This window comes from Artemia sp. Qi Xiang Cuo, chromosome 11 (assembly GCF_049724085.1).
Source record: "Artemia sp. Qi Xiang Cuo chromosome 11, ASM4972408v1, whole genome shotgun sequence".
NCBI lineage: Eukaryota > Metazoa > Arthropoda > Branchiopoda > Anostraca > Artemiidae > Artemia > Artemia sp. Qi Xiang Cuo.
Window position 1 is genome coordinate 51,894,880 of NC_142804.1, and position 16,628 is coordinate 51,911,507.

The following is a 16,628-nucleotide window of genomic DNA, read 5'->3' on the forward strand; positions in this document are numbered from 1 at the left end:
ATTTCGTAACTTAAAGACCTTTCTTTGGGGGCTGTGGGGTGTTATGATATCTCCAAAGGCATAGTTATTTGACCTTTCAACTATGCTGAACAAAATGGCTATCTCAAAATTTTGATTGGACGATTTCAATAAAAAAGGGGGCGTGGAAGGGAGCCTAGTTTCCCTCCAATTTTTTGGTCAGTTGAAAAGGGCACTAGAACTTTTAATTTCTGTTTGAATGAACCATCTCCCGATATTCTAAGACCACTGGGTCGATAGGATCACCCCCTGGAAAAAAAAACAAAAAAAATAAACACACATCCGTGATCTTTCTTCTGGAAAAAAAATACATATTCCACGTTTTTGCAGATAGGAGCTTGAAACCTCTACAATAGGGTTTCCTGATGCGCTGAATCTGATAGTGTGATTTTCATTAAGATTCTATAAGATTTTCTGATGGTGGGATTTTCTATTAAGATTCTAGGGGGTGTTTCCCCCTTTTTTCGAAAATAAGGCAAGTTTTCTCAGGCTCGTAACCTTGATGGGTAAGACTAAACTTAAGGAAACTTATACATTTGAAATCACCATAAAAATCCGATTCTTTTGATATATCTATTGGTGTCAAAATTCCTGTTTGTTAGTTTCGGTTTCTATTGAGCCGGGTCGTTCCTTACTTACAGTTCGTTAGCATGAACTCTTTGAATTATTTACTTTTGCAGAGTCAGATAAATTTGGGATCATGTAAAATAAATTTAATTTTTTTTTAAATTGTCTGCTACCCAAAAATGGCAGTGTCAATTCCAACGGCGGTGTTTCCACTTTAACCCTTAAGTAATTCTCGATTGTCCCAGAAGCGTAAGATTGATTCGAGAGTTCAGAGTGAAAACTCCTTGGACTGATTGGAGTTTTTGATAAAATTCACTCTAAACTACTTGTCTATTAGGGTTGGTCAGTACAAGTGGCTTATTGATAGGATATTCTGATTAACCCACATATGCTGCAAGGGGTGTTTACCGATGGTGAGAATGGATGAGAATCGGATAAAGTAGACTATTCGGAATTAACACTTAGAAAAAAACAACTGAATATGCAGATAATACGTATTTTATATTAGTTTAAGCACACATACTTTTCTTATATTTATAGTCATGCTGTAGCATTTTCCCATTTCAGTACTGTATTTTATTCATTGGCATTGCCATGACCAACAAATATAAATCCATCAAAAGATGTTCAGTAGGTATTTGTTGATACCGTCATGAGAATTGGATAGAGCTTCTTCTGGTTCAGGCAAACTCAATATCTGAAAAAAATCCCACTAGAAATTGGATAATAATTCTATATATGATTTTTAGGCTTATATGTACTTTAGATACTTCTCCAAAGATATTAAGCTCAGGACTGAAATTTCAAAATCTTGCAAAAATTCCCAAGCAGTGGTACCCCTGATGATTGACTTTTTCAAAGGGAGAATCCATTCCATTGAAAAGTAACAAACATCTTATACTGCTCTTGTCTACTTGAAATCAAATTTCCTATACATTCTTCGTTTTTGGTACTATGATGGTGTACAAGCTACTTTTAAGCTCTAAAATAAAGTTCAATTTCGTTACGTTCTTTTTGCATTTTTTTTTCTGTGACTCAGATCTGGGTCTTGCTTCGAATCCCCTTCTGATGCTGCTTCTACGAATGGTTGCCTACAGTGTAGGATTTTTTTTACCTCAATATGTTCCAAAGAATCCTGATTGTTTTTGGTTCAGACGTTAGTCCAAACATAAAAAACATCAAAATAACATCAAAACTCAAAAATGGGACATGCATACAAAAAGGTTTCATTTAAGTCATCTGAGGCCTGGTCTGACGTTTATGCCGTTTTTTATGCACTTTTTTTTGCACAAATTGACATCTATTGCATAACTTTTTCTTTTTCAGGTAATGATACCGAGTTTTATCAAGTGGATGAAATGGTGGGGCAAGAAATACGGAGAGTTCCAACTGATAAAGGGGGATTTTCTTCACGAAAGTCGCCGAGAGCTTTTAGTTACGTCTAGCATAGTGTTTGTAAATAATTTTGCCTTTGGCCCAGCAGTGGATCACAAACTAAAAGAACTCTTTGCCGATCTTCGAGATGGAACACGAATTGTATCATCAAAAGCTTTTTGCCCCCTCAATTTCCGAATCACTGACAGAACGTTGAGTGACATTGGGACAATTATGCATGTAACAGAGATGAGTCCCTTAACAGGCAGTGTTTCTTGGACCGGGAAACCTGTGTCTTATTACCTTCATATTATAGACAGGACGAAGCTGGAACGCTATTTTCAGAAGCTGAAGACTAAGGATGAAAAGGAGGGCAATGGACGTGGAAAGCGGTCGGCAGCTGTCTCTGCAGCAGCATCCATTACAAACGGATCCGATTATAGTGATACATCAAATTTAGTTTCTCAGTCCAATTCTCCCCATATGAGTGAAGATAGTAATATGGATTTCTATGGTAAGTCTAAGTATTTTTAGAAAAAAAAAAAATGCGAGGCAAGGCCGTATCCAGGGGGGGAGGGGTTACCCGGTTTGAACCCCCCCCCCCCCCTGAAATTTTTGACCGAGTCGAAAATAAGTCGAAAATTAGTAAAACCTAGGTAAAAATCAGTATAATTAGTCGAAAACTGAGTCAAAAATTAGTAAAAAAAAACCGAAAAAGTAAAAAATTAGTAAACCCCCCCCGCCCCCCCCCCCAAAAAAAAAATCTTGGATCCGCCCTTGATGCGAGGACATTCCTTGCCACTTTCCTAATGAATTGTTGATTTTCTCTCAAAAGAAGTAACTAGCGCGGAAAACATGTCTAAAAGCTCGAGAATGCATTAGGTTTTTGGTGTTAGGCTTAGTGATAGCACAAATGTAATTCTTCAGTCAAATTCACCCAAACATGAGTGAAGACAGTAATATAAATTTTTATGGTAATTCATTAAGGAGTTATAAAAAAAAACATTTTTGCTATAACTCTGTACAACTCATCTAAAGAGAGATAACTACCGTATGTGTAAATGTTGACAGTGTGATTTGTAAACCCCAATTATCTTATTTGTTGTTCAATGATTCACATTTATTTTTCAAAACAATTATTTTTGTATTTGAAGATACATTTGTTTGAAATCTATTAACAAATTAATAAAAAGTTAGCGTTATACAAATAAACAATAATAAATAAATCAGTATTTTGATTTATCTCTTGTCATTGGGCTCCCGACCTCCTTGTGGGTCCCAACCCCTAGGTTGAGAAATGCTGTAGTAGAATGATTAATATTTAAAATATTCAAATGGAAAGCCTAAAAAGAAATAAAACAATTGGTCGTCATTTTAAAAGAGATTATGGTTTAGTTCATAGCCCTGTTTTCATAAGTCAACAGCAGTTGCCTTATTTTGGGTAGAAGCGTTTAAATTCCAAAAATACCCTTTTGTTGGTATTTATTGGAAAAAAATCATCTTGATTGTTTAATATTTAAGAATATTCAAAATGAAAAAAGTCAAGAAGGAAACAAATCAATTGGTTTTCATTAATCAATATTATAAAGTAGGAACTTTTAGGATAATAAAACTTTTGGCAACGTAAAAAAACATCTTCTTTTTCCTCTTCCAACGAGAAAATCATTTTCTCTTTAGTCTACTGAAAGAGTGGAGAATTGTGATTGCCTTAAGGGGAAAGCTATGTAGTAAGTTCCAAGATTAACCACGGGGCGTAAACATTCAACTTAAGTAAGATGGCTAATGTTGAATTTTGAAACCAGGGCTATAAACTAAACCTGGATCTGGTTTATGTTGATTACTCAATAGGGTTGATATAATGTAGATGTTATTTTTAAATAAATTATTGGAAGGAGCGTTCCAGAAGCCAGCACAATCATTACTGGTTAATTATATACTTGGGAAGCACGGTTTTTGGGAAAGAAAGTTTCTTTGTGTTTTCTGTAAAAAAAATTTATGCTGAATTTGACGGTTCATCAATAGTGTTTTCTTCCCTTTTAAAGTGACGTAACTTTCAGTCTCATAGGTGGGTAGAATGGGCTGGTCCAGCATATGGTATTAATTGGTCGAATTATCAATCATCTCGGTTCTACTGTCCAGAGCGGAAGCGGTTACACGGATATCATTTTGTCAACTATAAGATATATACTTTGTTTTTCAGTATGAATATTTCCGCGTGGCTTGCTCAGCCTCAAATATAGGAATATAATTTGTCAAACTAAACATTTACTTTTGCAAACACCATGCTGTAGTGCTGAGGCAATAATACTTTATCAGTAATTCTGGGAGCAACTAGCGTCCATAGAGGGGATTTCTTTCTAAGGAAATTGACAAAATCTTTTACTATATTTGTAGATGATCATTTATTCTCTTGCCTAAAAGTCCTGCATGAACAAAGTCACCAGGTTCAATCTCATGTTTTCTGGTGATAACGTCCCTGACGTTTATCAACGTCTGAATCTTCATCAAAGGCCGACCTCTGTTACTGTTTGACCTATAATGCTTAGGTTCTAAAGAAAAAAGAAATGTATTTTTTTTTGCTGAAGTTATTGGTTATGCTCTAAATAAAAAATAAATTTACTTTTTTTTTGCTGAAGATATTGGTTAGGTTCTAAAGAAAAAAGAAATTTACATTTTTTTGCTGAAGATGTTGTTTAGGTTCTAAAGAAAAGAGAAATGTACATTTTTTTGCTGAAGATATTGGTTAGGCTCTAAATAAAAAATAAATGTACTTTTTTTTTGCTGAAGATATTGGTTAGGTTCTAAAGAAAAAAGAAATGTACTTTTTTTTGCTGAAAATATTGGTTAGGTTCTAAAGAAAAAAGAAATGTACTTTTTTTTGCTGAAGATATTGGTTAGGTTCTAAAGAAAAAAGAAATATACATTTTTTTGCTGAAGATATTGGTTAGGTTCTAAAGAAAAAAGAAATATACATTTTTTTGCTGAAGTTTTTGGTTAGGTTCTAAAGAAAAGAGAAATGTAACTTTTTTTGCTGAAGATTTTTGTTATGTTCTAAATAAAAAATAAATTTACCTTTTTTTTGCTGAAGATATTGGTTAGGTTCTAAAGAAAAAAGAAATATACATTTTTTTGCTGAAGATATTGTTTAGGTTCTAAATAAAAAAGAAATGTACATTTTTTTGCTGAAGATATTGGTTAGGCTCTAAAGAAAAAAGAAATGTAATTTTTTTTTGCTGAAGATATTGTTTAGGTTCTAAAGAAAAAAGAAATGTACCTTTTTTTGCTGAAGATGTTGGTTAGGTTCTAAAGAAAAGAGAAATGTACCTTTTTTTGCTGAAGATGTTGGTTAGGTTCTAAATAAAAGAGAAATGTACCTTTTTTTGCTGAAGTTATTGGTTAGGCTCTAAAGAAAAAAGAAACGTACTTTTTTTTGCTGAAGATATTGGTTAGGTTCTAAAGAAAAAAGAAATTTACCTTTTTTTGCTGAAGATGTTGGTTAGGTTCTAAAGAAAAAAGAAACGTACTTTTTTTTGCTGAAAATATTGGTTAGGTTCTAAAGAAAAAAGAAATGTACCTTTTTTTTGCTGAAGATATTGGTTAGGTTCTAAAGAAAAATGAAATGTACTTTTTTTGCTGAAGATATTGGTTAGGTTCTAAAGAAAAAAGAAATATACCTTTTTTTGCTGAAGATGTTGGTTAGGTTCTAAAGAAAAGAGAAATGTACCTTTTTTTGCTGAAGATATTGGTTAGGTTCTAAAGAAAAAAGAAATGTACCTTTTTTTGCTGAAGATATTGGTTAGGTTATAAATAAAAAAGAAAAGTAATTTTTTTTTCTGAAGATATTGGTTATGTTCTAAATAAAAAAGAAATATACCTTTTTTTTGGTGAAGTTATTGGTTAGGTTCTAAAGAAAAATGAAATTTACTTTTTTTGCTGTAGATATTGGTTAGGTTCTAAAGAAAAAAGAAATGTACCTTTTTTTTGCTGAAGATATTGGTTAGGTTCTAAAGAAAAAAGAAATGTACTTTTTTTTGCTGAATATATTGGTTAGGTTCTAAAGAAAAAAGAAATGTACCTTTTTTTGCTGAATATATTTGTTAGGTTCTAAATAAAAAAGAAACGTACATTTTTTTGCTGAACTTATTGGTTAGGTTCTAAAGAAAAAAGAAATGTACCTTTTTTTTGCTGAAGATTTTGGTGAGGTTCTAAAGAAAAATGAAATGTACTTTTTTTGCTGAAGATATTGGTTAGGTTCTAAAGAAAAAAGAAAGGTACCATTTTTTGCTGAAGATATTGGTTAGGTTCTAAAGAAAAAAGAAACGTACTTTTTTTTGCTGAAAATATTGGTTAGGTTCTAAAGAAAAAAGAAATGTACCTTTTTTTTGCTGAAGATATTGGTTAGGTTCTAAAGAAAAATGAAATGTACTTTTTTGCTGAAAATATTGGTTAGGTTCTAAAGAAAAAAGAAATGTACCTTTTTTTTGCTGAAGATATTGGTTAGGTTCTAAAGAAAAATGAAATGTACTTTTTTTGCTGAAGATATTGGTTAGGTTCTAAAGAAAAAAGAAATATACCTTTTTTTGCTGAAGATATTGGTTAGGTTCTAAAGAAAAAAGAAACGTACTTTTTTTTGATGAAAATATTGGTTAGGTTCTAAAGAAAAAAGAAATGTACCTTTTTTTTGCTGAAGATATTGGTTAGGTTCTAAAGAAAAATGAAATGTACTTTTTTTGCTGAAGTTATTGGTTAGGTTCTAAAGAAAAAAGAAAAGTACTTTTTTTTGCTGAAAATATTGGTTAGGTTCTAAAGAAAAAAGAAATGTACCTTTTTTTTGATGAAGATATTGGTTAGGTTATAAAGAAAAAAGAAACGTACTTTTTTTTGCTTAAAATATTGGTTAGGTTATAAAGAAAAAAGAAATGTACCTTTTTTTTGGTGAAGATATTGGTTAGTTTCTAAAGAAAAATGAAATTTACTTTTTTTGGTGAATATATTGGTTAGGTTCTAAAGAAAAAAGAAATGTACCTTTTTTTGCTGAAGATATTGGTTAGGTTCTAAAGAAAAAAGAAATGTACCTTTTTTTGCTGAAGATATTGGTTAGGTTCTAAAGAAAAAAGAAACGTACTTTTTTTTGCTGAAAATATTGGTTAGGTTCTAAAGAAAAAAGAAATTTACTTTTTTTTGCTGAAGATATTGGTTAGGTTCTAAAGAAAAAAGAAATATACCTTTTTTTGCTGAAGATATTGGTTAGGTTCTAAAGAAAAAAGAAATGTACCTTTTTTTGCTGAAGATTTTGGTTAGGTTCTAAAGAAAAGAGAAATGTACCTTTTTTTGCTGAAGATATTGGTTAGGTTCTAAAGAAAAAAGAAATGTACCTTTTTTTGCTGAAGATATTGGTTAGGTTCTAAAAAAAAAAGGAACGTACTTTTTTTTGCTGAAAATATTGGTTAGGTTCTAAAGAAAAAAGAAATGTACCTTTTTTTGCTGAAGATATTGGTTAGGTTCTAAAGAAAAAAGAAACGTACTTTTTTTTGCTGAAAATATTGGTTAGGTTCTAAAGAAAAAAGAAATGTACCTTTTTTTTGCTGAGGATATTGGTTAGGTTCTAAAGAAAAATGAAATGTACTTTTTTGCTGAAGATATTGGTTAGGTTCTAAAGAAAAAAGAAATATACCTTTTTTTGCTGAAGATATTGGTTAGGTTCTAAAGAAAAAAGAAACGTACTTTTTTTTGCTGAAAATATTGGTTAGGTTCTAAAGAAAAAAGAAATATACCTTTTTTTGCTGAAGATATTGGTTAGGTTCTAAAGAAAAAAGAAATATACCTTTTTTTGCTGAAGATGTTGGTTAGGTTCTAAAGAAAAGAGAAATGTACATTTTTTTTCTGAAGATATTGGTTAGGTTCTAAAGAAAAAATAAATGTACCTTTTTTTGCTGAAGATATTGGTTAGGTTCTAAAGAAAAAAGAAAAGTACATTTTTTTGCTGAAAATATTGGTTAGGTTCTAAAGAAAAAAGAAATGTACATTTTTTTGCTGAAGATATGGGTTAGGTTCTAAAGAAAAAGAAACGTACTTTTTTTTGCTGAAAATATTGGTTAGGTTCTAAAGAAAAAAGAAATGTACCTTTTTTTTGCTGAAGATATTGGTTAGGTTCTAAAGAAAAATGAAATGTACTTTTTTGCTGAAGATATTGGTTAGGTTCTAAAGAAAAAAGAAATATACCTTTTTTTGCTGAAGATATTGGTTAGGTTCTAAAGAAAAAAGAAACGTACTTTTTTTTGCTGAATATATTGGTTAGGTTCTAAAGAAAAAAGAAATGTACCTTTTTTTTGCTGAAGATATTGGTTAGGTTCTAAAGAAAAATTAAATTTACTTTTTTTGCTGAAGATATTGGTTAGGTTCTAAAGAAAAAAGAAATATACCTTTTTTTGCTGAAGATTTTTGTTAGGTTCTAAAGAAAATAGAAATGTACCTTTTTTTGCTTAAGATATTGGTTAGGTTATAAATAAAAAAGAAATGTACCTTTTTTTGCTGAAGATATTGGTTAGGTTCTAAAGAAAAAAGAAATGTACTTTTTTTTGCTGAAGATATTGGTTAGGTTCTAAAGAAAAAAGAAATGTACCTTTTTTTGCTGAAGATATTGGTTAGGTTCTAAAGAAAAAATAAACGTACTTTTTTTTGCTTAAGATATTGGTTAGTTTATAAATAAAAAATAAATTTACCTTTTTTTTGCTTAATATCTTGTTTAGTTTCAAAAGAAAAAATAAATTTAATTTTTTTTGGGTATATTTTGGTTAGGTTCTAAAGAAAAAATTAATATAAATTTTTTTTCTGTCGTGATTGTTTAGGTTCTAAATAAAAAAGAAATGTACTTTTTTTTTTCTGAAAATATTGGTTAGGTTCTAAATAAAAAATAAATGTACCTTTTTTTTGCTGAAGATATTGGTTAGGTTCTAAAGAAAAATGAAATGTACTTTTTTTGCTGAAAATATTGGTTAGGTTCTAAAGAAAAAAGAAATGTACCTTTTTTTTGCTGAAGATATTGGTTAGGTTCTAAAGAAAAATGAAATGTACTTTTTTTGCTGAAGATATTGGTTAGGTTCTAAAGAAAAAAGAAATGTACCTTTTTTTGCTGAAGATATTGGTTAGGTTCTAAAGAAAAAAGAAACGTACTTTTTTTTGCTGAAAATATTGGTTAGGTTCTAAAGAAAAAAGAAATGTACCTTTTTTTTGCTGAAGATATTGGTTAGGTTCTAAAGAAAAATGAAATGTAATTTTTTTTCTGAAGATATTGGTTTGGTTCTAAAGAAAAAAGAAACGTACTTTTTTTTGCTGAAAATATTGGTTAGGTTCTAAAGAAAAAAGAAATGTACCTTTTTTTTGCTGAAGATATTGGTTAGGTTCTAAAGAAAAAAGAAACGTACTTTTTTTTGGTGAATATATTGGTTAGTTTCTAAAGAAAAAAGAAATGTACCTTTTTTTTGATGAATATATTGGTTAGGTTATAAAGAAAAATGAAATGTACTTTTTTTGCTGAAGATATTGGTTAGGTTCTAAAGAAAAAAGAAATATACCTTTTTTTGCTGAAGATATTGGTTAGGTTCTAAAGAAAAAAGAAATGTACCTTTTTTTGCTGAAGATATTGGTTAGGTTCTAAACAAAAAAGAAACGTACTTTTTTTTGCTGAAAATATTGGTTAGGTTCTAAAGAAAAAAGAAATGTACTTTTTTTTGCTGAAGATATTGGTTAGGTTCTAAAGAAAAATGAAATGTACCTTTTTTGCTGAAGATATTGGTTAGGTTCTAAATAAAAAAGTAATGTACCATTTTTTGCTGAAGATTTTGGTTAGGTTCTAAAGAAAAGAGAAATGTACCTTTTTTTGCTGAAGATATTGGTTAGGTTCTAAAGAAAAAAGAAAAGTACCTTTTTTTGATGAATATATTGGTTAGGTTCTAAAGAAAAAAGAAACGTACTTTTTTTTGCTGAAAATATTGGTTAGGTTCTAAAGAAAAAAGAAAGATACCTTTTTTTGCTGAAGATATTGTTTATTTTCGAAAGAAAAAATAAACTTAATTTTTTTTGCTGAATTTATTGGTTAGGTTCTAAATAAAAAAGAAATGTAACTTTTTTTTGATGAATTGATGGGTTCGTTTATAAAGAAAAAGGAAATTTACTTTTTTTTCTGTAGTTATTTGTTAGGTTATAAAGAAAAAAGAAATATACCTTTTTTTGCTGAAGATATTGGTTAGGTTCTAAAGAAAAAAGAAACGTACTTTTTTTTGCTGAAAATATTGGTTAGGTTCTAAATAAAAAAGAAATGTACCTTTTTTTGCTGAAGATATTGGTTAGGTTCTAAAGAAAAAAGAAATGTACCTTTTTTTGCTGAAGATGTTGGTTAGGTTCTAAAGAAAAGAGAAATGTACCTTTTTTTGCTGAAGATATTGGTTAGGTTCTAAAGAAAAAAGAAATGTACCTTTTTTTGCTGAAGATATTGGTTAGGTTCTAAAGAAAAAAGAAACGTACTTTTTTTTGCTGAAAATATTGGTTAGGTTCTAAAGAAAAAAGAAATGTACCTTTTTTTGCTGAAGATATTGGTTAGGTTCTAAAGAAAAAAGAAACGTACTTTTTTTTGCTGAATATATTGGTTAGGTTCTAAAGAAAAAAGAAATGTACCTTTTTTTTGCTGAAGATATTGGTTCGGTTCTAAAGAAAAATGAAATGTACTTTTTTTGCTGAAGATATTGGTTAGGTTCTAAAGAAAAAAGAAATATACCTTTTTTTGCTGAAGATATTGGTTAGGTTCTAAAGAAAAAAGAAATATACCTTTTTTTGCTGAAGATGTTGGTTAGGTTCTAAAGAAAAGAGAAATGTACCTTTTTTTGCTGAAGATATTGGTTAGGTTCTAAAGAAAAAAGAAATGTACCTTTTTTTGCTGAAGATATTGGTTAGGTTCTAAAGAAAAAAGAAACGTACCTTTTTTTGCTGAAAATTTTGGTTAGGTTCTAAAGAAAAAAGAAATGTACCTTTTTTTGCTGAAGATATTGGTTAGGTTCTAAAGAAAAAAGAAACGTACTTTTTTTTGCTGAACATATTGGTTAGGTTCTAAAGAAAAAAGAAATGTACCTTTTTTTGCTGAAGATATTGGTTAGGTTCTAAAGAAAAAAGAAACGTACTTTTTTTTGCTGAAAATATTGGTTAGGTTCTAAAGAAAAAAGAAATGTACCTTTTTTTTGCTGAAGATATTGGTTAGGTTCTAAAGAAAAATGAAATGTACTTTTTTTGCTGAAGATATTGGTTAGGTTCTAAAGAAAAAAGAAATATACCTTTTTTTGCTGAAGATATTGGTTAGGTTCTAAAGAAAAAAGAAATATACCTTTTTTTGCTGAAGATGTTGGTTAGGTTCTAAAGAAAAGAGAAATGTACCTTTTTTTGCTGAAGATATTGGTTAGGTTCTAAAGAAAAAAGAAATGTACATTTTTTTGCTGAAGATATTGGTTAGTTTCTAAAGAAAAAAGAAAAGTACTTTTTTTTGCTGAATATATTGGTTAGGTTCTAAAGAAAAAAGGAATGTACCTTTTTTTGCTGAAGATATTGGTTAGGTTCTAAAGAAAAAAGAAAAGTAATTTTTTTTGCTGAAATTATTGGTTAGGTTCTAAAGAAAAAAGAAATGTACCTTTTTTTGCTGAAGATATTGGTTAGGTTCTAAAGAAAAAAAGAAACGTACTTTTTTTTGCTGAAAATATTGGTTAGGTTCTAAAGAAAAAAGAAATGTACCTTTTTTTGCTGAAGATATTGGTTAGGTTCTAAAGAAAAAAGAAACTTACTTTTTTTTGCTGAAAATATTGGTTAGGTTCTAAAGAAAAAAGAAATGTACCTTTTTTTGCTGAAGATATTGGTTAGGTTCTAAATAAAAAAGAAACGTACTTTTTTTTGCTGAAAATATTGGTTAGGTTCTAAATAAAAAAGAAATGTACCTTTTTTTTGCTGAAGATATTGTTTAGGTTCTAAAGAAAAATGAAATGTACTTTTTTTGCTGAAGATATTGGTTAGGTTCTAAAGAAAAAAGAAATATACCTTTTTTTGCTGAAGATATTGGTTAGGTTCTAAAGAAAAAAGAAATATACCTTTTTTTGCTGAAGATTTTGGTTAGGTTCTAAAGAAAAGAGAAATGTACCTTTTTTTGCTGAAGATATTGGTTAGTTTCTAAAGAAAAAAGAAATATACCTTTTTTTTGCTGAAGAGATTGGTTAGGTTCTAAAGAAAAAAGAAACGTACTTTTTTTTGCTGAAAATATTGGTTAGGTTCTAAAGAAAAATGAAATGTACGTTTTTTTGCTGAAGATATTGGTTAGGTTCTAAAGAAAAAAGAAACGTACTTTTTTTTGCTGAAAATATTGGTTAGTTTCTAAAGAAAAAATAAATGTACCTTTTTTTTGATGAAGATATTGGTTAGGTTCTAAAGAAAAATGAAATTTACTTTTTTTGCTGAAGTTATTGGATATGTTATAAATAAAAAAGAAATATACCTTTTTTTGCTGAATTTGTTGGTTAGGTTCTAAAGAAAAAAGAAATATACCTTTTTTTGCTGAAGATATTGGTTAGGTTCTAAAGAAAAAAGAAATATACCTTTTTTTGCTGAAGATGTTGGTTAGGTTCTAAAGAAAAAAGAAATATACCTTTTTTTGCTGAAGATATTGGTTAGGTTCTAAAGAAAAAAGAAATATACCTTTTTTTGCTGAAGATGTTGGTTAGGTTATAAAGAAAAAAGAAATATACATTTTTTTGCTGAATATGTTGGTTAGGTTCTAAAGAAAAAAGAAATGTACCTTTTTTTGCTGAAGATATTGGTTAGGTTCTAAAGAAAAAAGAAATGTACATTTTTTTGCTGAAAATGTTGGTTAGGTTCTAAAGAAAAAAGAAATATACCTTTTTTTTGATGAAGATATTGGTTAGGTTCTAAAGAAAAAAGAAACATACATTTTTTTGCTGAAGATATTGGTTAGGTTCTAAATAAAAAAGAAATATACCTTTTTTTTGCTGAAGATATTGGTTAGGTTCTAAAGAAAAAAGAAATATACCTTTTTTTGCTGAAGATATTGGTTAGGTTCTAAAGAAAAAAGAAATATACCTTTTTTGCTGAAGATATTGGTTAGGTTCTAAAGAAAAAGAAATATACCTTTTTTTGCTGAAGATATTGGTTAGGTTCTAAAGAAAAAGAAATATACCTTTTTTTGCTGAAGATATTGGTTAGGTTCTAAAGAAAAAGAAATATACCTTTTTTTGCTGAAGATATTGGTTAGGTTCTAAAGAAAAAAGAAATATACCTTTTTTTGCTGAAGATATTGGTTAGGTTCTAAAGAAAAAGAAATATACCTTTTTTTGCTGAAGATATTGGTTAGGTTCTAAAGAAAAAAGAAATATACCTTTTTTTGCTGAAGATATTGGTTAGGTTCTAAAGAAAAATGAAATTTACTTTTTTTGCTGAAGATATTGGTTAGGTTCTAAAGAAAAAAGAAATGTACCTTTTTTTGCTGAAGATATTGGTTAGGTTCTAAAGAAAAAAGAAATGTACCTTTTTTTGCTGAAGATATTGGTTAGGTTCTAAAGAAAAAAGAAATGTACCTTTTTTTGCTGAAAATATTGGTTAGGTTCTAAAGAAAAAGAAATGTACCTTTTTTTGCTGAAGATATTGGTTAGGTTCTAAAGAAAAAAGAAACGTACTTTTTTTTGCTTAAAATATTGGTTAGGTTCTAAAGAAAAAAGAAATGTACCTTTTTTTTGCTGAAGATATTGGTTAGGTTCTAAAGAAAAATGAAATGTACTTTTTTTGCTGAAGATATTGGTTAGGTTCTAAAGAAAAAAGAAATATACCTTTTTTTGCTGAAGATGTTGGTTAGGTTCTAAAGAAAAAGAAATATACTTTTTTTGCTGAAGATATTGGTTAGGTTCTAAAGAAAAAAGAAATATACCTTTTTTTGCTGAAGATATTGGTCTTGCTCTTCTCATTTAAAAGTTGAGGAATCATTCCTCTTTACTTTCAAACGTCAGCTGCTTTGAGTAAGGACTTGCCTAGCTTGAAATATGCTGGGCTTTCTGACCGAAAATATCTTCCTAGAATATTTGTGGAGTATCGGGTGGATCAAGTCTATCAGTAACGTCTCAAGCTACAAATCCTTCCTTCCTGAATAAACAATTTTTTTCCTCAATATTGTCTATAAAATTACTCATTGTGACTGGTTGGGCGTCCGTTCAAACGCAGTTCTTACTGCAAACTAGCATCAAAATTCCAAATGTTACATGTACACCAAAAGGACTTAACCTTAGAAATAGGTTTCTAACCTTAGAAACCTTCCTTCAGAACTTAACCTTAGAAATAGAATTCTACAGAAATATTTGTTTACAAACAAGGACCAAGATCATCAGACCCATTTCTTAATAAGATGTAATGTTCAGTTCATTTAAAGGTGAATCTAATCTTGTAGAGTGAAGATCCACATAAAGAATGGAGAAGGAAAATAGAACTGCAACAGGAAAGCGATTTAAGAAAAAAAATTGAGCGATTTTCGATTTTTTACTCTTTACAAATATTTAAATTAAGCCATATATACATAAATATAACAAACATAAGTATATACAAAACATAAACATACGTAACGTAAACAAAACAAAAGAAGGATAAGCTGTATATAAGGTACAAAACGCATTTATTCGTTCAACCTCTTGAGTACGACTTAAAAGTGATCAGTTTGCATCACAGATGAAGCTTGAACAGAAACACACCTTACATAAAATTGTCAGGATTAGGAATGGCTAAACGGTTTGGAATGGTTAAATGAGTCTTGATTGAATTGAAATTTGTCTAAGTGACTTAAGATGACATGCATGAAAGTCATCATTCAGAATTTTTCAGAAATTCTTGATGCGTCAAGTAAAAAAAAAGAAAATGCAATTTACCGAGAATTCTCACAAATAGAAAGAATTTTTAGTATTTTGGTGAATTTGTACATGAATAACGACGGTCTTCGAGGCACCATTGGCGGCCCATATCTTGTTTCAGGATTTTTTTTTTTTTTTTTCAAAGATAAAGCAGACACGAATTTAATTTCTTCCCGAATTACAAGATGCCCCTCGAAAAAAAAAAATAAGTTTTTGGGATTTAGCATACGAGTATCTTGTAAGTAGGTAAGGAGAAAGGGAAAAGAATAAGATTTTCTAGAAAAGTTTTCTTTCTGGAAAAGTTGAAAAACTGGAGTCTAAAAAATTGCTTTTTCAAGTTTCATAGCTTCTGGAAAAGTTAAAAAAATGAAATTTAAAAAAATTGTTTTTCATTTTTCATAGCTTCTGGAATAGTTTAAAAAATGGAGTCTAAAAAATTGCTTTTTTATTTCTCATAGCTTCTGGAAAAGTTGAAATTAGAGTCTAAAAAATTGTTTTTTCATTTTTCACAGTTTCTGGAAAAGTTGAAAAAGTGGGGTTTAAAAAATTTCATTTTCATTTTTCTTAGCTCTTGCATGTTACGTTTCTGAAGAAGTAACATGAGTCTTTAAATCTGACTATGTCTTTAGATGTCTTCAAATCTGATAGAAGAATTCCCCCTGTCAGTGCCTGAATGCATTGCCACTGCACCATCTATGCATTGCCATTAATAATTGGAGTCTAGTAGTTGGATATCATTCGGTTAATATTCTATTTCCTTAGGTGACTGGGCGATTGACCGAACTGGATTTGTGCAAGATAGTTTTTCTGAAGATGAAGATGATGATAGCTATACACCACGTGGCTCTAAGCGGAAAAGGGGCAGGGCCTATCCACAGCCTGCGACGAACCACCCTCTAAACGGGACAGTGAGTCGAATGCCACAACCTCGTCAAAGAGGGCGCCGTGGCCGTAAACCTATCCTCCGTCCAATTCGAAAAGTGCCAACTATTGGTGGCCTTGATGTTCTCAACTCTTTCACTCTTAGTAGTCTCATGAGCAAGGGTAAATATTTCAATTACACTTAATTCTAGTGTTTAATTTTTTATCAAATATAAATACTTAGCAATAAATACTCTCATTTGTCTCAAAAATGACTTTTATCCAAAAAGTTTGCTCTCCTATTCCTTATGAATCAAAATGTTAAAAATTGAAGTGTGAATGATCTTGGTATAGGGAGGGCTGCCTGTAGGGGCTTCAAGTTCCAAAATATCACTAAAATAATTCTTTTTCAATTTTATTTTATCGTGAGCATTTAAGGTTTGGGTTATTGCTCAAAAGTAACTTAATTATTACGATTTTTGGGGTGTTCTGTTTTTCAAAGATATTCCCAAATATATTTTTTTTTTGTTACTCTGAAATGAATTGATCACTTTGAAATGAATAAAAGTTAAATAGTCAGATTCAGCAGGAAAAAGGCCCCTTTCACTTAAAAAAGAAAAGAAAATCAACTAAACAGAAAAAAAAAACCTTCATTCTAAAGTCAGCAGAGAAAACTTTTCTGCTTATTATTAAGAATTTAAGCTTCGTTTATTTGTCAACTAATAACCGGAACCTCCGGATCGGGAAAAAAAAAATGAACCTGTCATTAAAAAAAAAAAAAATTATTGAGCCAGACAGAAAAAAAGAAATGGGTCATTTTTTAAATAAAAAAGTTTATTTGGACACCCAAACTGCAAGTGCAGTAGGTTAGAA

At 29.6% G+C, this 16,628-nt stretch overlaps 1 protein-coding gene across 2 annotated transcripts in view; it reads left to right on the forward strand.

Annotated features, from left to right (window-relative positions):
• Nucleotides 1-16,628, forward strand: part of gpp (DOT1 like histone lysine methyltransferase grappa) — an 81,061-nt gene that overhangs the window by 26,438 nt on the left and 37,995 nt on the right. For both annotated transcript variants that reach the window (XM_089096879.1, XM_089096880.1), the window contains exons 5-6: nt 1,912-2,473; nt 15,657-15,938. In XM_089096879.1, the coding sequence (XP_088953005.1) occupies nt 1,912-2,473; nt 15,657-15,938 (844 nt within the window). The remainder of the gene's footprint in view (nt 1-1,911; nt 2,474-15,656; nt 15,939-16,628) is intronic.